Genomic DNA, 19,936 nt, shown 5'->3' on the forward strand with positions numbered 1-19,936 from the left:
CACTGGTATTTAATTTATGTGAAGTTGTGTACATCATTTCTACAACATTACTGGAGGAGCTGATTGTAGGTAGATAATTTTGAATGTTTTTAACTAGGTCTGGGGTCTGCAGCCTGGTGTCCCCCAAAGACTGCTGAGGTGCCTGCAGACCTGTTCTAAAAATAGCTCACCAGTGTTGGGTCAGTGATGTCCTAGAAATATATATATATATATATATTTGGTGGTTGACTGAGTTTATGTACCCCTACTTCCAGTAACATGTTAAGATATTTTAGAAATGGATATCAAACTGGGTACTCCTTGCGCTGATTAGGTCCAAAGAGTAGTTATAAGATTAAAAAATGTTGAAGACCGCTGCACTAGGGTCATCAAGGGGGTAGGAGATCATTACAGGATAAGAGTTGTCTTAAGCTGTATGCCACAATTAGCAATATGAAACAAATACAAAGCTTGCAAATATTTCAGTTCATTTTTAATTAATCTAAACGTTTTGATGTTTTCTTTTTGATTGAATTACAGAAGATAAAGAACTTTATAGCAATATTTCCATTTTCCGAGACAGTCCTGAATACATATTACTTCATAGGATAAACTCTCCTTATGACACAAAAGATTCGGGCCAGTCATGGACCTGATGAGGAGCCATTGATAGTACTCTTGGGAAGTACAAGCACATTAGACGAAATAATCATAATGAACAGTAACAGTTTAAAACCTATTTTATCAATACTCAAGATAAACCAAACAGTCTTGGAGGAATATCAAAGACAGTAACTCAAAGACAGTGGTACTTTGACCTAATAAATTGTTTTCATGAAGTCAAACCAAAGTGCCTTGTTTAGAAAAAAACATACCTTCAATTGATTCACAATGGAACACAAAAATGCAACATTGATTGTTGCTTCACTCTAAAATAGTGTTTCTAAACTGGTGGGTCAGGACCCAAAAGTGGGCTGTGGGCCATTTCCTTTTTCCAATATTGCAAAGAAGAAAAAAAACACTCCTCAACAGTAGGTGGCAATAACACCCTACTCTATCTCTTTGACCAATTCAGTCAATCAGCGCGTTTGAAAGAGGCCACATCTTATTTTCTTGTGATTTTGTTAGATTAATTTCATTTTTCTGCCCATAATACCGGGTCCCAAGAAAGTTAGTGGTAAGGGAAAGGAAAACTGGGTAACAGTGACAACAACAATGGAGTCGGAAAAGGAAACAATTGCAAAATTTGAAAATGGTGTGCGAGTGTCTTCTAATGGTTCTAAACAGTTTTAGTTTTTTTTACCAGTAGATTATTCTTTATCAATAGTTGTCAATGTTTAAGTACACACTTTGATATTTCAAATTTCGAATTAGAGGGTTGCTTATATGCGATGTAGGTTATACTTGAAGTTATTTTGGTTATGCTAGTCATTTTGTTTTTTTAAAAAGGTGAGTATAATTTTCTATCTCTGCCTCAAATTGCACAATCCTTTTCATGGATACATATGAGAAGTGGAATTTTTTCTTGATTTGGGTCGCGGCTCATCATTACGGTCCTCAAGTACGACAAGTTGAGAAACACTGCTTTAAAGGCAGGGTAACAAAGCATGATGGAAAATGTATGATATTGCCAGTGCTGGTACACTACAATGTTTTAACCACATAGTTGACATTGAAAAGCACATTGAAACAGAGATACTAGTTCACATGTAACAGTGTTAATTAAAGACATTTTATCAGTTCATCTCTGATGGACTGAACCTGTAGTTAGACCCACTGAACTCATGTCAACATCTCTTTTATGAATGAACAGCATACACAAAAGGCCAATAATTCTGCACTTGAGCAAGAAGTACATGATGAGAGATTAAAAGCATCATAGCGGGATTACGCTTCTTCAGGGAGATCATCCTTGATCTCAACTGATGTCTCCGAGTCCGGGGCATTCTCAGGACTGTCCATCCACAGGTCCACTGACTCCTGTGTGTCAAAGAATTCGTCATGTCCTTCAGGGGACATTGGTGTCTGTGTGCTGGAACCTGCCTCGCTGCTGCTCTCTCGGAGTTCTAGCAGCACAGGCAGAGAGCTCGGGAGGCAGAAGCCTTCCATCCGACCTAGAGTCAGCTCACCCAGCGGGGAGCAAGGTGGCCTCAAACCAGTGTCAAGAGGTCCACTACTGGAGAGATCTGTGGCTGAACACGTCTCTTGGTTTTCCTGTGTGACTTCAGAATTATGTGATAGGTGATCTGTAATGTTGCATTGCTCAATATTGTCATCAGGTGAGTTCTTAGGAGTCTGAGGTACTTCAGAAGGGTTTGAAACAGAGAAATTAGTGTCGAAAACTTGGGATGGCGTTGGAGGGGTTGGTTGGGAAGGATAATTTTGAGAGGAGTGAGTTTCCTCACTACTCTGTGGAGTAAGCGAGATCTTGTCACTGAAACTAAAACGTGGGGAGGTGTCAGCTGTCGTGGGAGAAGATGGCCCGGCACTGGATACAGTACTCGATGGACCGCTGCTGTCTGTAGACAAAGATATAAAACAAGACAAAACATTGACAGTTAAAATCAAGGGTCAGGAACCTAAGGCTTGCAAGTCAGTTATGGCTCTTATCACCTGGCTCAGAAATGAAATTTGACCCAAATTAATCTTCTGTGTTGTTCAATGATTATTATATGCAAAGCCAAATCAAGGCTAAAGGACAATAGATTCGGTCCAGGATATACTGTATATGGCAGTCTCAACTAGTTTACAGTCACGGTGTAAACTAACATACTCCATTTTTATTGTGCGTCTTTAAGGAATCCTTTATACGGACGTTAACTAAACAACAGATGTTCACTGTTGACACACTTTATAATGAAACCCACAGAACATACTGTAAACACCCGAAAATGCCAGCCAAGCACCCTTAGCAATTTGATTGGGTGAGTGGTAGGGATTGGCGGATCTCTGCACACATAACACGCTGCCCTCTCTCTCGCACACGCTCACTGCGCTGAAGGGAAATACATTTGTAAACTTTTCATTTGCAGTTTCTTTGTGACATTTTTACAAAAAAAAAATTTGTTTGCACTGTTTTGAAATTATTATTCATGAAAAAAAGGTGAAGATAATCAAAATAATTTGCTTGTATGGCTTTCTGGGTTGAAAAGGTTCTCGACCCCTGGTTTAGAAACAAGCGAAACCAACTGTGTAAACAAATGTTATGGGGTTGCGTTGGGTCAAACGGTGATAAAAGCTCGGCACACATTGCGCCAACCGGGGAGGGAATCTGGCGTCGAGGCCTTTGGCTGCAGAACGCCAACGGCACCATACCTTGAAACATGACACCTGTTTCAGCTGCCTCATTTTCAGCTCTGCGCCAAGTTGTTTACGTCACGTCTTTTTGGATCAATCTTACCATTCAAGATGGCAATTACTAAGACGAGCACATATTTACTTCAGAGCCGAAAGAAAACTTGAATGAGGGGAGTGTGCCGTAAAATCTAAGCTCTACATATTGATGCCAATGATTTGGAATGAGCACTACACTTGTGTTTTTGACAGATAACTTCTATTGCTGTTCAATTCGGCTGTGAGAATTGAGGACTTGATTTTTGGATAAAAACGTTGACTTATCGTGAATATGTTGAAAAATATTGAATAAAGTACCGTCAAACGTCTCGTTTAGCTCCTGTTATGCATATATATTATTAATGCTGGCAAAAACACAGACTAATTTCTCTTCCAAAGGGTCCGTACGTCACCGTGGTGTTTTGTATTTAGAGCACTTATGTTGTAGAAAAGAGCAGCTCGCCGTTTTCTTCTGACCCCGCACACTAAGTATTTGTCGACCGAGTGCCAAAATGCAAATTTAGATGTCAAAGTCTGAGCTGCATGTTTATCAAAAGTAGGGCTTATTGGGGTACACAGCAAGTTACTGATTCTGTTTATAATTTGAATACACATCCTTTCAAGGCACAACGAGGGCATTGAGGAAGTTCAGCTCGTTGTAGTTAAAAAGCTCCTTTGACTCGGCTCACTGAACAGCTCTTCAGATTTTTGTTGTTGCTTAAAATACTATTTATCACGATACACAAAATTACTTAATAATTCAACAATAGATCCATCCATTATCTCTACCGCTTATCCTCAGTAGGGTCGCGGGGGTGCTGGGGCCTAACCCAGCTATCTTCGGCCAGTGGGCAGGGGACACCCTGGTTGCCAGCCAGTCACAGGGCACACAGAGACAGACAATTAATTCGCTCATTCGCACCTAGGGACATTTTGGACCGGCCTATTAACCCGACATGCATGTTTTTGGAATGTGGGAGGAAACCAGAGTGCCCAGAGGAAACCCACACAAGCAAGGGGATAACATGCAAACCCCGCAAAAGAAGGCAGGTAGCTGGATTTGGACCCATGACCTCCGAACTGTGCCACGGACGCGCTAACCACTCAGCTGCCGTGCCACCCTTTAATAATTAAAAATGTATTATACTAATAGATCATAATAGCATTTATTTTTTAATAGTTAACTCTTCTATGAAATACAAAAATAAACTTTGACATATGTGCCAAACTATTGACAGTTGCAAATGTTATCGCACACTGTGCGAAACAATGAATGTCCACGATATTAAAAACAAACACGAGCTTATTTAAAACAAGAAGAGGCAAACTTTTATCGTATAGGCGGTTTATTCATGCACGAAGACTGATAGTAGTCTTGCTTTAAAGTAAAGAAGCCGAAGACTAAAATACTAGTCTTGAGTCAGGATTTTCTTTGTTTTTACTATACTCAACAATTTTAAGGTCAACATTACAAAGTCCCTGAAAAAAAATGCATATTGACCAATCACGTGCACCTTTAAGAGAAAAAAAAGCGTTTGATTGCTGGAGAGCCGGCTCCTTCATATAGCGGTTACATTCTCGAAAGACACATCAATAGTTTGCTGGCCAAAGCTTTACAACTCTTAAAAGTACTTGTGGCAGGGGATTTTTTTTAAAATCATAAACTAACGCCTAAGTATGATGATATCAAGTTTTGTACAATACTCACACCACGGCGGTTTGTCAGAACGAGACCTGAGAGACATGGACGATGAGAGGACTCTGTGGGGGATGTATGAACCATCGCCTGATGGGTGGTTGTGTGCACCAAACATTGCAGACAGTGCTGTGGTGATTAAAAAAAAGCAACAATAATGAAGAGTGATTATTTGAGATATTTGACCATGATCATATTTTTGTTAAGTGCCTGACCTCTGGTGGTCCTTGTATGTGGATCTCCAGCACTCTCACACACATTTGTGAGGAACTCATTGACTTGTTTGAGTGACAATGAGTTGTGAAGTGTTTCCAGAGGATAAATTGAGGGGACCATGGAGCATCCCTCAAAGCCTGTGGTACAGAAGAGAGATAATACATACATCATTAGGTCATAGTTGGGCTGGACGGAAAATACAAGGCTAGATGAAACCACACGCAGCTGACGCATGACACACCAGTTTGAAATTTCTCCCAAAGCTAAATCAATATTTAGCTTTCTTTTCATCATACCTTAGTATACAGTGCACTACAACCAGATTTGACTGTTCATAACCAACGAATTTCTAATCCCATGCTGGATGTCAACATACTATTGCACTGAACTAAAACAACACAACTTTGAATCAGAGGCTGAACCTGACAGCTTATCATTAGTCAGCCAACCCACACCCATGCTTGCCTCGTGCAACACACAGCAGCTGCTAAATAAGGTCCATTCCGTGTTATCAAAGTTTAACTGCTGTTAGAGAAAAAGACACAACGCGTAATTGCTCAGTTACTAAACACCGATCTCTTTTGATTTATTGTCTTCAATGACGTTAAAAATGCAGAGTGACCAAGAAAACATTTTAAAATGAACTGTCATAGTAAGAAACTGCATTTATAATGTAATGATTCTTCGTAAGTCAAACAAAAAAGATATAACGTGATTTCACCATTTTTAATGGTCTCAACAGAAAAATCAAACAATAAAACATTGTTTGTCAGGGGCAAACCATTGGCACCTTGCAATCTGCTTTCATCAAAAGCAACAATGCACATAGCTGATATTGACAAAAGAAAGTAAGAATAGCTCTACAGTAACACAAACCCAAAAGTGTAATGACACAAATAACAAAAGTTATAATCAGCTTTTTCAAGAAATACCCAAAGTAATCTCAGGCATAACTTCAGCTTGATAAATCATGTCAATTTGATAAACGTTTAATGCAAATTAGAAATTTACATTTGAATAATGGGTCAACAAAATAATAGAAAAAGAGTGTAATACACTCATGGAGATGTTCACATGATTGGAGTTGTACAACATTTTCAGGCAAACTCTGTTACGGAACGATACTGGTCATTTTCACTGAGACTTCTAAAACTCTCACCAGCTACAAAAGAAAAAATAAAATCGATTTATTCAAGTAAGGTTTTCTTGTGAAATAAACAGCGCTGGTAATTAACATTAGCCACGCCGTACTAAATTAAAGAGTCCAAGAATTACGGCAAGTAAACCGTATGGAAAAAGGAGCATGTGGTAGAGGCAAATGAATGCCTCAGGTCTATGGAGGTATTCTGAATTCCTTTAGATGAACATGAATTCTGGTTTTGAAATGGGTAACCGAGGAGGCTTATTTGTGTTTCTCAGTGTATTTCCAAAATAAAATCCTAAAATATACCTTATGCATCCAGGTTTTAAGCCGCAAGGCCTGCAGTCCTAAGTATTTTAGTATTTTATTAACCCAGAGTGACACTCATTTGTCAAACACATTTGTTATGGCCGGTTACATGATACGTCTGCAACGCAGAGGCGCAAAGGAGCCACCAGGCTTTTTCTTGTGGTAATCAACACAAAAATGCAGTCTTCACGCCATGCCATTTGTACACTTGTCTTTGAAGTGCTCACTTCACGTATAATAAAGCTCTTTAAAATTTGCTTTAATAAATTAAGACTTATAGTCTGCAGCGATAAGTGTACGGCCATTTTGTCAGGAACAGTCTACTGTTTATACGGATGCTTTGCCCTACTGGTAGAACCCCATGACGTCCCGATTGTTTGCAAAAATGAAACTGGTTTATTGTCAAATCGTTTCGTTTTTTTTTTTTGTAGCACAATAGGTCATTAATCTTCCCCTAAGATTCTCGGGTTGGTTTTGATAGTAAGTATCTGCATAATAGACTCCGATTTAAAAGTGAAAGTTTGATTAACATGTGATACTTTTCATTTCCTAATATTATGGCAAACACTGTTTTACAGTGATTAGGGGTGTTAGCAGGAAACGGACAAGTTGGGCCAGCCACACAACACTTGTTAATTGGCAATTGTACCACTACATAAAGGTTCAACCCAAAGAATCGGAAGCAAGTGATAGAAGTAATAATGTCAATGCCTCCCCACGCATATAATTCAAAGTTTGACTCTCTGAGGGAAGCATTGTGGAAGCTTATTTGACTCTAAATTTAAGGAGAGCATGACCTCATTGATCTGGTTTTATTGTGCTAATGCATCGTGACGATACTTCCTAATTGTACCAGCAGACAACTAACGTGCACTCCTGACTAGAAGACTCACTGACGAAGCTGTTGTTGATTCTTGAAATAACCAACAATGGGATTAACAGTGATATTTTAACAGACCACTTTGAAGTCCAAAAAAACAAGTCGAAATCAATTATTTGCATCGTTGCAAAGCTTTAAACTGTATGTTCTCAGAGGAAAGTTCCCATTGAACTTAAAAGTAACACAGTATAGTGCAGGTTGCCGATTCAAAAACTGAGATTATACGTGGATGTCCTTAGTAACCATTGCCATACAAAAATGTAAAGGTCAAATAGAGTTTGCCTGTAAATATTGCTCTCCATTTGAGTTTTATACCTAAATTTAACTTGAAAACCATAGAGTAGTGGAACAGACAAATACGTTTGGGACCGTATTTGCATGCGGACTTACTCATTAAATAAGAATAGGTCAAGGTAAATACACATTAAGTTTGGACAAAAGTAAAGGGTGGTTTCAAAGGTCAGTTATAAATTGGAAAAAAAAGACAATAGCCATCACTAATGTGTTACAAAGAAGTTACAAGTTAGATGTTTATTTACAATCAATAGGAAGACCGCATGCTACCAACTATAGTACTATTACTGTTAAAACCTTTCCTGTCTTTCAACAATTACATTTTACGTTAGGTAGAACATGGGTGTTACAAAAGTCTTGGGAACATTTTGACATTGAATACCCCAGAAACTATTTAGAATATAAAAACACAATTGGTAAATTCTAAAAGCTAGTATATTCAATTTTTGAATGGAAAGTTCAAAGGTGTTTAATGTGAACACCATTATTTGCGAGACACACATCAAGCCAATAGTCAAATTCTTGCTAAATGCATCCTAGGATTGCATTGTCAATGGTTGCAACAGCTTTTGTTCTTCGAGCCTTCAGCTCATCCACGTCTCTTGGAATACGGGACACGTAAACCAATAGTTTACAAATCGCCACAAAAAGAAGATCTTACGGTGTGAGATATGGGTGGCCAGGCCATGAGATCATGATTATACACCAATAACAATGGTGAGTGGACAGCACAAAAAAGTAAAGCAAAGCTCAAACAGAAGCAGTTGCAAAGCAATGCTGGTACGCGTTAGGCAAGAATGTAACGATTGGTTTGAGTGTCCTGTGACCAAGGGTGCTCAGACTTAAGATATTTGAAAAGTCCATGTAAAATTGAGATTACAAGCTTTCTGAATTTACCAGAAATATTTTAAACTCTTAAAATTTCCCGAGATATTCAATGTAAGAATACCATGTATTTAAATGTAAAAATATGGGAACATTTAAATGGATATTTTACAATTCATAGTAAGTTACAAGGGCAAAAATCCCTAGAATAACAGCCTTTGTATGTACTCAATTAGTAAAGATACATGATTTTCTGCTTACTATGGGCAAGGTAGGGGAGAGGTAGTTTTCTGTGCACCAAGCCAGCTTGCAGTCTGCATAGCGACAGAAACAGGCAAGCATGCGTATTCAATGCAAAATTCAAGTAGCAAAACATGTGTCCACCACAGGCCAAGCACAGTCCATGACTACGCTGAGTGTAGTAATTGGGCAAGGCACGTGATTGGTTTAGGGCGGGCCAGAGGGCTAACCATGGAAGTACTCTATGGGGTCCTGGCCAGAGATAAGCCAGTTTCGGAACAGGCGGAGGTGGTAGGAGCACTGGTGGAGATGGTGGGTAAGTGCACCATCCAGACAGAGGTGCCAGCCCAGACTGAGTTCTGAGGAGAATTGACTCAACAACTGGGCCACATGGTGATCCTCCAATGGTTCTGGATAAGAATAGGGAGAGCAAGGATGGACACAGCAGAAAAGGAGAGACAGTACAAAAGACATAGAATGATAGAGGGTACGCTACAAAAATAAAATAGAGAAGGAACTGAAGTTTAGGGATGGAAAATAAGCTTGCTAAATTCACGAGGTGGGAGCCGAAAGTTTATTCAGTCACAGAACCAGAAACTGTGCAGTTGGTATCAAAAAATACATTTTCAGACACATTAGCTTTTCATGTCAGGGCAGTGCCTTATCAAAGTATTATTTCGTGAAATGGGTAAAATATGACTTCAACATGAACAGTATAGCGTGTGAAACTGCAGCATACTGAGCATTATCAAAAGATGTAGATTGTCAGATTTTTATATTTACAGCCGGATTCTGCATGGGACCATTTTTATACTGCATATATGAAACAACTACTGTGTAGTAACCTTACATCTTCACAATTTAATAATGATTAAAAAAAAACTTTAAAAAAAGTATGGACTTATAAGCAACATTTTAAGAATGCACATTGAAGTAAACTTTTTTTTAAGTGAAGGCAGCACATGAAACAATTAAACATCACTAGCTATTTAGGTGTGATTCTGAAGACTACACGCAAATAATTAAAAATATCAGACCATTACTTTATCTTCAATATGCAGTGTTGGTTGGAACTTCATAATTTATTCCAGAATGACACCTAAATATGGCTTCAAATATTGAAATTGAAGTGTCAAGTACTGTAATTTAAAAGAACTATGTAGGAAGTAAAAATTTACATTAATAAATAAAAACTACATCCAAACACTTCTTAGCAGAAAATCTTTTCAGTTTATAACATGTATTTAAAGTAAAGTCAAACCAAAGGTTTAGATTGTATGAGCTCCTATTGTTTGAAATACTACATTTTGAAAAATATGAAATGAATTGTCTTTATTGTCATTGATGTCAATGATGTAAAACATCGGATGCAACAAGATTAGACATTGTACTCCAGGGTCAAAGGGTGAGAATGCCTTTAAAGAGAAAAATAAGATAAAAAAAACAGTCAGGATGAGTAGGCAAAACAAATTCCAAATAGTGGTTAATTACTGGCCTAAGTTCTAATAAAAGTGCAATGAAAGAATAGTGATATAAAACATTTTTGCAATGAAAAGTGTTGCAATTGCATTTGGCAGCAACAACAACAAATCCCAAGTAAGTCGCAAAATACATATTTTCACTGTTTTGTGCGCTTGTTCAGGTCGGTGACCGTCTCTGAGCCAGTAAGGTCTTGTTTTAAGGGACTTGTAGCGCCTGCCAGAGGGTTATTATATTTATTAAGGATTGACCAATATGGGTTTTTCATGGCAGGTACTGCTTTTTTTGTATTGAGAGGAGGCCAATAACCAATATTTGGAGCAGATATTAATTTGCTGTAAAAGCTTAACAATTGACATAAGACATTTTAATGACGCAAAAAGAATCAAAGAATGCTGTTATAAATTCCAATAAAAATTGAATAGCTGTCTGAAACCTTTTAGAGTAAAAAAAGTTGAATTTGAAGACAACTAACATGACTAATATTTCACTGAAACCAAAAACTAACAGTGCAGGAAATAAAATGAGGCTTAGCAGCAACTCGTATAAAGGTATATCAAAATTTAAAGGGCTCCATGAAAATTATAACAGGAATTCAAAATTTAAACATAACTATATATATATTCAGTGGGCCTGTCGTATAAATAAAAATGCCAATACAGATATCTGTCAAACTCCGAAAAATCGGCGCCAATTATCGGACTACCTGGTAATCGTTTAAACTCCAATATTCAAAACATATTATAGAACTTATAGAATATTAAGACACAATATCCATTATAATAAATCCTGTACAGTATAATATTAACGACCTCAGGGGGTGACCATTGTGAGACTTACAGTAGAGGGAAGATCATAGTCCCTCAGACTTCAGCTAGTGACCGATCAAAGTGAAATGATATTGGTCAATAGCCAGGGCCTTGTCAAGTTTGACATCATCTAGAGTCAAACAGAAAGTCTTAAAATGGCTGCCCTCAGAGATGGACTAAAAGAGGTGAATTCTGTCTCAACTCATTTTACTAAATCATGATACTCAGTATATACTAATGAGATCCCATTAACCATATTACTGTTAGGAAATCCTTTGTGGTGACTTCCACTTTGAGGACTTAGAAAAATAGGGATAGGAAATATACCGTCTAGTTTCCATGACGAGAATACATTTCGTTAAATTTTCTTGAAAAAAATGCAGGTTGCATTTAATTCATTTAAAAATTCAGAGGAAACACCAGAGATAACTCAAATCAATCCATTAAATACAATGTTGCATAGCTAGCATTACATACAGTAGTAAAAACATTGAACTGTCATAAGCCACAGAAAGTGTCTTCTTTTTTGCCTAACACGGGCGATAAAATGTTTCTATTCATTTTCAATTTTTTTGAATTATGTGATTAATGAATATATAAATTCCTTAAATATCTGAAAAGAAAATGATATAGCCATATCAAGGTTTATTTCTGACGTTTGCAACAAAATACAGAAATTTCAGCTCCTACTACATAAATTGTATTTAAATTGTACCAGTAGATGTAACTTGAAATGTGTGACTTATTTTCATCAAATAGTGTTAAGTCTGTATGGCAGCGGTCTGTCTACAATATAAACAGTACATCAGTTACATTCTGATCATGACTCAACCAGAAAGCACAAGTATTTATTTTATTTGACTTTAAATTTAAACTTTTCCTTTTACTCTTGATATAGGAATGAATACATCCATATATTTGCCCTCAATACTTGTACTGAATAGGGTCATAGGTCAACAGGGTCAACAATAGCTTAATATGGGTGTGAGGAATACGATATTTTGCACCGGTAACCAGGGTAAAGAATATGTCTCAAGTTGGCTTTGTCATGTATGCTGTACATATGGGAAACATCAACACAAGCTTAGGAAAACCATGCAAAATTTTGTTATACGCAGTGTAAAGGGACTTGATTTCTCTCAGAATGCTGGTAATTATCTTCAGACTAGCATTAAAGTTAAGTTCACGAGGCAAGATTTTTGTCATCCAACTCCCAAACTCACACATAAGTAGGAGAATCATGGGAATAACAGTTATGAACATGCATTGAGTGGTGTGTGACCACAAGGAACCATGAATACATTACACACAAACGGATCAATTCCTAAATACTGTTAATACAGTTAGAAGGATATCTCTGTAAACTTCCAGACGTAGTTTGGGACTTATGATTAAAAATGACTTTTCTGCATAATTGTTATTAGAAGGAAGCACAACAAAAATAAAATACATTGTTCCATAACGGCTTCTAGCCCACCGGCTCCTACTCATTTTATTTCATGCAATATGCCCAGGTTGGGATAGGATAATCCAGCATGTTGAATATCCCTCATTTATGATTGGGGCATCCTGAACAACATCCATAGAGACCAACTTTGGTATGAGCACAAAACACACGAGAATAATCAGTAACTATTTTCGAGTCCAGCACATTCTGCTTCCTTTACATTCTTGGGAGGGGCCCAGTTTCACTCAGACAAGAAGGTATAACATCTCATACAACATGGCAGCTTATCAAGTCCAGAGAGAAAGAAATGCACCTGATTTACAAATACTATTGAGTTTGTTCCTTATAATCTGGATGATATAATTCTGTATTGAATGATGAAAATGTTATCTAATCTTGAGCAAAACTTAACAATTTATTGTCACCTATTGAATCATGGACAATACAGTTTTCAGACACACAGAAGGAATACATATGACAATCTATACTGGGTTTCTCGAGACAGATACACTAATGAGACAAAAGAGAAGAGATGAGGAATATTCCTGGTTAATTATGCAGCGCTTATCTGAACAAAAGTCAGAATTATTAGAGAAGTTATTTTAAACTCAAAAACGTAAACTCAAACTCGTTTACTATTAGCCTAGTCAAATGGAAAATGGAGGTTTGATGTCTCCATTTATTAATGGCGCAGAATTTGTTATACTGCAGGGAATAGAGACAATCGAGTTAAAATCTTTGAATTTAAATGAATGCAACCTAAGCAGAAAAATAATGATGTTAGTATGGTTTCAAACATTGAACATCATTAAAACCCCTCAATCATTGCAAAAGCCTCTTTTTAAGTTGTTACCACAGAAACATGCACATGCATAAAAACACAAACACATTCAAACGCACAGGTCAAGAGAATGAAATGAATGCAATATTAAACCGGGTTCCCACACTTCGGAGCCAAGCTAAATTTCATCATGGGTCGCTAACACCCGGCAAAAACAAAAAGGGATGTAATATAACTACCATAAATATTTATTACAGTGAACTATATACTGTTATACAATGTCCATCAATTAGCCAAGGCGCTTTTCCTTACTACAGAGTGAAACTAGAGCATATCCTGGGGGTCTTCGAACAAGTGGCCGAGAACACTCTGAGCTGGGTGCCAGCATAGTGCATGGCAGTAATACAGTACAAGCTTATGAAAATGTAGATACCACTGGGATAATAGAGGCAATAACGAAGGAGTTGTGGATCGGGTTAGAACTGTGTGTAGCATCATTTGCTAGTTGTACACATCGACAATTTTTTTTAAAATTTTAGACGACATTACAGGACGTTAAAATCAATACCACCATTTTGAAGAGTTAGCCCAACGCTACATTAAAACAGCTCTGCCTCTCAGTGGAAAACTAAGAGTCAAATGCTCATTGAATGTCCTCAAGTTTGCTTTCATTGTGCTGTTCTATGTATACATTGAAAAAAACATAACAAGTAGTCTGTCTCTCCTTGTGTTCCATAAACAATATTTGAGAGGACTTTCTACCGGCTAGTTCTAAAGTGCAGCTGGGGCTGATGGAAATGTGAGGAATCTGCATAGCAACAGTTCAAACCCTCCTGAATTTTTTCTTTCGTAAAATATGTTTTACCAAATATTTTCTTAATCTTGCCTTGAATTGATAAAAGACGGATAAAATAACCTCCCCTAAGCCTTAGGAGAGAAAGTCATAACGAGAGAACAGCCCATGTCAATCAAAGCAGTAACCCGAAAATAATTTTACAAAAAGCATTTTCTTAAACTGAAAAATCAAAATATAAGAATGAGCCATTTTAACGATTTGCATCTTATCTCAAATGATTTGTTAATTTTTGCAAATTGCACACAAGACAAAATTTTAGTGAAAAACAAAAAAAAACAAATACAAAAGCAAATGCAGCCTCGCAATGAAATGCTTCTGATAAATGATGGCAAGTTGATTATGGATATTATATTGCTTATTTGGTGAAGAAACTCCTAATTGGCAGAAAACATATCAGATTTAGTCTAAATGTGTCTCATCAAACTAATAAGAAAATATTTTTTCAATATAAAGTTAAGTGAACTTACAGTTTTAGTACAGATTCATTTGACTTAAATACATTCGGCAGTCTACAGCAAAGTGACATTTCAAACAATATTCTACGGTGAAATAGTTAGTCAATGAAGGCAAAATAAGCTAGCTATTGTAAATGCGATGAACCATAAAAGTATTTTCATTGCTGAGTAAGAAATATATAATTGTGCAGTACCTGAGAATAAAACATTCACACCTGAAATCTCTCACCTTATAGTTGTAAGTTCAAAAACATCCATACATGAAAAAAGTTGTAATTTATTTAGACAAGCATTAAAATACTAGGCAAAGACAACATCATGGAGAGTGTGTGTAAGTCAAACACAAACTAACATTCGATAACTGCATAAAAAATATTTAACTTATTCATGTAAGAAAAATTACAATTTAAAACACCCCCCACGCACAAATAAACACAAACATTGCTTTAATAATAATTATAAATCAGTTATATTTTCAGAAAAGCGTATTAAACAGAACTGAGCAGGATTGGGCAGAATTTCTATTAAAAATAAACATTTTGACATATTTGAAGCGGTGCCAATAGAAAGCAAGAAGTTTGCTGAACTGTTCATGTACTTTTTGTAATCCTATCATATTTGGAGGGTCATCAATTATTGAAAACCGAACGAGGAACTTGTAGCGACACCATAAAAGAAATAAAGAACTGAACTTCAAGACAACTTCAGCTCAAACTTCCCAAAAATAAATGTCCCTCACTCCATGCCAATATGCTAAAAAAAAAAAAAACCTTGCCAAACAGACATCTCTGAATTGTGTGTATTTATTTAGTCACTCTTTCAACTGGATTTTTTAGCAGGGAATGTTTTCTGCAGATATAATGTAGCCAGTTCAAAAATTACAAAAAACACACGATCAGAGACACTTTTCAAAACTGCAATTCATTATCATAACATAATCAATGAAATAGTGGGAACCCTGGTTAGAAAGTGGATGTCAACGTTAGAAATGTGAGAACGATATGAGTAGATATTTTAATGATTAAAATAAAAAAATGAAATTCTGGATAGTGGATACCTATGTAGAAAAAAAATGTAAAAAATAAGTCTGAAAACATGCAAAACTAAAGGAAGGTGAGGTGATAATATACTTGAAAAAAGAAGACGTACCATTAGTCGGATGCTTTGCAAACGACACAGAAAATCGTTTTACAGCCGGCATAGACAACAACTCTGAGGAAACAAAAATTAACTAATGTTACTAAGATCCACAGTACGTTGCTGATCATATATTACCAAACTCTGTTTGTAAAAATACTCATAAATAAATTTTAAAAAGTATTTAAAAAGTAATGTCTACAGTCCTTCCTTCAAATTTGCATGCTGCTTTATTACTCAATAAAACCTAAGCTGTTGTAACCATGAACAATGACGGTACATGGATTGGAAAATGAAATTTACTGAGTACATTTAGGGGCCATGCTCTGAATTCAGTAGGTTTAAACACCAAAACATGACAACAACGATGGGTCAAGACCAAAATGTGTCCAGTTATACTCAAAATGAGATGTGACAAGGTGGATGACAAACACCAACAAGTGCTACACGTGTGTCAGCATGGAAGAGGAAAAACAACGACCATGACTCCTTCTGAAACGAACGACGAACAAACTATGCAACTGTCGGTGCACAGCAGCCGGATGGATCTCCGAGCACTTACGCACAATGATCATTACAACATAGCACTTATTTAAAAACAAAATGTCAAGTTTGACCTGTGAGACCAAGTATAGAAAGTCAAATGTAAAATACAGTGCCTTGCAAAATATTTGGCCTCCTTAACTTTTCAACCTTTTGCCAAATTTCATACAAAGATGTACTTTTTTGTCCAATATCAACAGTTGGAACAAAATCTATTGGATATTTACTACTATTTTCCAATAATAAAATGAAAACTGTGTTGTGCAAAATTACTTGTACGCAATGCTCTTAGTGCAACACACCCATTTTCAGAGGATCTCTGAAGGATCCAAAGTTGTCCTTAATGACTGATGACAAATAGAACCTGTGTGTAAGCAGGTCTCTATAAACGCACATGCTCTGTGATAGTTTCAGGGATCTGTATAAAAGGCAGGGAGCATGATTATGACAAAAAAACACACCAAGCAGGTCTGAGATGTTGTGCAGAAGTTTGGATTCAAAGAGATTTTCAGAGATATAAAGATGTGAGAGAACACTGTGTCAGAGCTTCAAATGGAAGGAGTATCAGACCACTACAAATCTGCCAATATATTATATATATACAGGGTTGGGTAGGGTTACTTTAACTTGATTACTTTCAATTACTTTTGGATTACTCCAATACCAAATATGCTAATAAAAGACAAAAGAAACTAAATATGAATACAATTATGACTCACAACACGTGGTAAGCTCTTTCTCCTGGCTTTGATCTCTTTGATCTCCGGCAAAACGAACATAAAATGCGACAGAAACAAAAGGAAAATAAATCCAAACAGCTTGCCAACATCATTTTTGCCATTCCATGTGCTCCGTTACTCCCCAAGCCTGCACAAAATTTTGTAATTTTATTCTTATTTAGTTTCTTTTGTCTTGTATAGCATATTTGGTATTGGAGTAATCCAAAAGTAATTGAAAATAATCAAGTTAAAGTAACCCTACCCAACCCTGTATGTAGATATATATATTATATATATATATATATATATATATATATATATATATATAGTGGATTCAATTCAAAACAAAGTGCAAGCAGTTATTTTTGTAAAAATGTCCCCAAAAAATGCAAATGAAAAGTTAACTGTGTATTTCCATTCAGCGCAGAGGGCTCATGCATGAGAGACGAGAGCATGCTGTATGTAAAGAGACCCGCCCACCCCTACCACTACCCCAATTAAATTGCTTTATGTGCTTGGTTGGCGTTTTTACCATTTGTTTGGTGTTTTTTATCATAAAGTGTCTCAAATACATTATTTAAAGAGCTTCAATAGAAAGGATTTCTTAGGGACGAACAGCCAAAACGGGGTCTGTTGTTGCAAATTTTAGTTGAAACTGTGCCCTTTATATACTGGACCAAACCTACCGTAAAAACAGCGTTGCTTTGGCTATGCACGCACCAAACTCGGCTCTGTGCCTAGTAGAATAAGAGCGTAACAAAGCACATTTTTATCTCTGAGCCATATGTACTCATGAAAAGAGCCAAAGATTCCCAACCCATGCTCTAAATAGTGCTGACCTAGGGAAACCCGGACCAGAATCTGACAAGTGTTCTATTTTTTTTCCTCTAACAGGCAGAAGACTGATCCAAGATGCAGCCAAGAGAACTATGATCATCCTGGATGAACTCCAGAGATCTATAGCTGAAGAGGCAGGGTCTGTTTATAGGACAACCAACAGTCATACACTGCATAGATCTGGCAAGAATAAAGCCAGAGATGTACCAAACATGTGGAAGAAAGAGCTTGGATCAGATTCAACCAAAATCAACCTTTTTAGCAAAATGAAAAACTGAAAATGAAACACTGAAGAAAAAACAAAAAGAATAACTTATCAATTTAAAACGATAACTGACAGGCTTATGACAAAATGCAAATTTTAAACATTTTACTCATTTAATTCTCTTAAAACCGCCAAAGCAACCATTTAAGCGGTTAAAAACACAGAAGTAATACTGTTGAGAAATTTTAAATCCAAAGAACACAAGCAAGTTCATTACAACTTAGCTTGTAGCTGCTGCACTGAAAAGCTTTTTTCCAAGTACATATTGTTGAAATATTTTGGCTTTTTATGGACAGGATAGTGAATAGTGACAATAAAACTGGAGTTGGAAAGAATTAATGACTAGGTCGACGCACTCTAATGCAGCGTGTAAATACCACTTGCATAGTCTCATCTCATCTCATCTCATTAGCCGTACCGCTTATCCTCATTAGGGTCGCGGGGGGGCTGGAGCCCATCCCAGCCATCTTCGGGCAGTGGGCAGGGGACACCCTGAACTGGTTGCCAGCCAATCGCAGGGCACACAGGGACAGACAACTCATTCGCTCATTCACACCTAGGGACAATTTGGACCGGCCAATTCACCTGAAATGCATGTTTTTGGAATGTGGGAGGAAACCGGAGTGCCCGGAGGAAACCCACGCAAGCACGGGGAGAACATACAAACTCCGCACAGAAAGTCTGGAGCTGGATTTGAACCCACGACAGGTTCCCATGACATGAACTGTGCCCACTGCCCGGAGATGGCTGGGATGGGCTCCACCCCCCCCCCGCGACCCTAATGAGGATAAGCGGTACGGCTGATGAGATGAGATGAGACTCGCATAGTCACCATAGTAAAATAATAATAAATATCAAACTCTTGGCGCATTAAGTACTAACATACCGTCATTGGGATGAACAGACTGAATGTCACAATGCGTGCTACGAAATAAAACTTTCTCCTTTGCTGCAAGCTAGCTCTGCATTGTTAGCATGTAAACATGAACCAAATTTTCGCAAGCGGTTAACAAAAACTTGAAGGCAGATGGACAAAAAATGGCTTGCTGATAAAACTTGGTAGGGCTCTCAGTTGGAACAAATCTTAAATTAAAAAATCTGCTAGCGGTTGTTCTCAGCCAATCAGAAAGTGAGGATGACGACAGCCGGTGGCTGCCGATTTATGTCGTCCATATTTGAGCTCAACGTTAAGATGATTGATGGAAAACCGAACAAAGTTATTTGTTCTACAGTAAGTTTTTTTTTTTAATTAAACTGAAGTATACGCTGCTGTTGGTTCGGTTATAACACGACTCTCAGCCTCACAGCATGACGTGTACCTTCTCCCACCCCACGTTAATTTGGTTTATTACCATGAAATACAAACCCGGACAGACCTTAAATAATTCCGCAATTGGTTCGTTCTGTCATGGGGTTATGAACTTATGAAGTTATCTGCAAAGACAGGCTAAAGAGTATAGCATAAGACGCGCCAAGAAATAAGAGAGAGGTGAAATATTTAAAACTCATTAGGTCTTTTGGAAGGAAAACTAATAAAGCGTGCATACCCTGCTTTACATTTTCAGAAAAGTACGCCAGAGTTGACACATCTCAATACATTTCTATGCCAAGTTGGTACATAGATGGCCAACATTTGTAGCTCAGGAGGTAAAGTGCTTGTCTAGGGATCAAGAGGTCGCAGGGCCAATTCCCGGC

At 37.2% G+C, this 19,936-nt stretch overlaps 1 protein-coding gene across 3 annotated transcripts in view; it reads right to left on the reverse strand.

Annotated features, from left to right (window-relative positions):
* Positions 1-254: 254 nt before the first annotated feature.
* Positions 255-19,936, reverse strand: part of ppip5k1a (diphosphoinositol pentakisphosphate kinase 1a) — a 51,099-nt gene continuing 31,417 nt past the window's right edge. Inside the window, exons 27-31 of one of the 3 annotated variants that reach the window (XM_088334125.1) lie at positions 15,890-15,952; positions 9,144-9,323; positions 5,224-5,361; positions 5,021-5,137; positions 255-2,498 (exon numbers count right to left, since the gene is read on the reverse strand). In XM_088334125.1, the coding sequence (XP_088190251.1) occupies positions 1,867-2,498; positions 5,021-5,137; positions 5,224-5,361; positions 9,144-9,323; positions 15,890-15,952 (1,130 nt within the window). In that variant the 3' untranslated portion in view covers positions 255-1,866. The remainder of the gene's footprint in view (positions 2,499-5,020; positions 5,138-5,223; positions 5,362-9,143; positions 9,324-15,889; positions 15,953-19,936) is intronic. The other 2 variants (XM_088334126.1, XM_088334127.1) reach the window with 2 other exon arrangements.

Source organism: Urocampus carinirostris, chromosome 4 (assembly GCF_059441175.1).
Source record: "Urocampus carinirostris isolate Australia breed hairy pipefish chromosome 4, RoL_Ucar_1.0, whole genome shotgun sequence".
NCBI lineage: Eukaryota > Metazoa > Chordata > Actinopteri > Syngnathiformes > Syngnathidae > Urocampus > Urocampus carinirostris.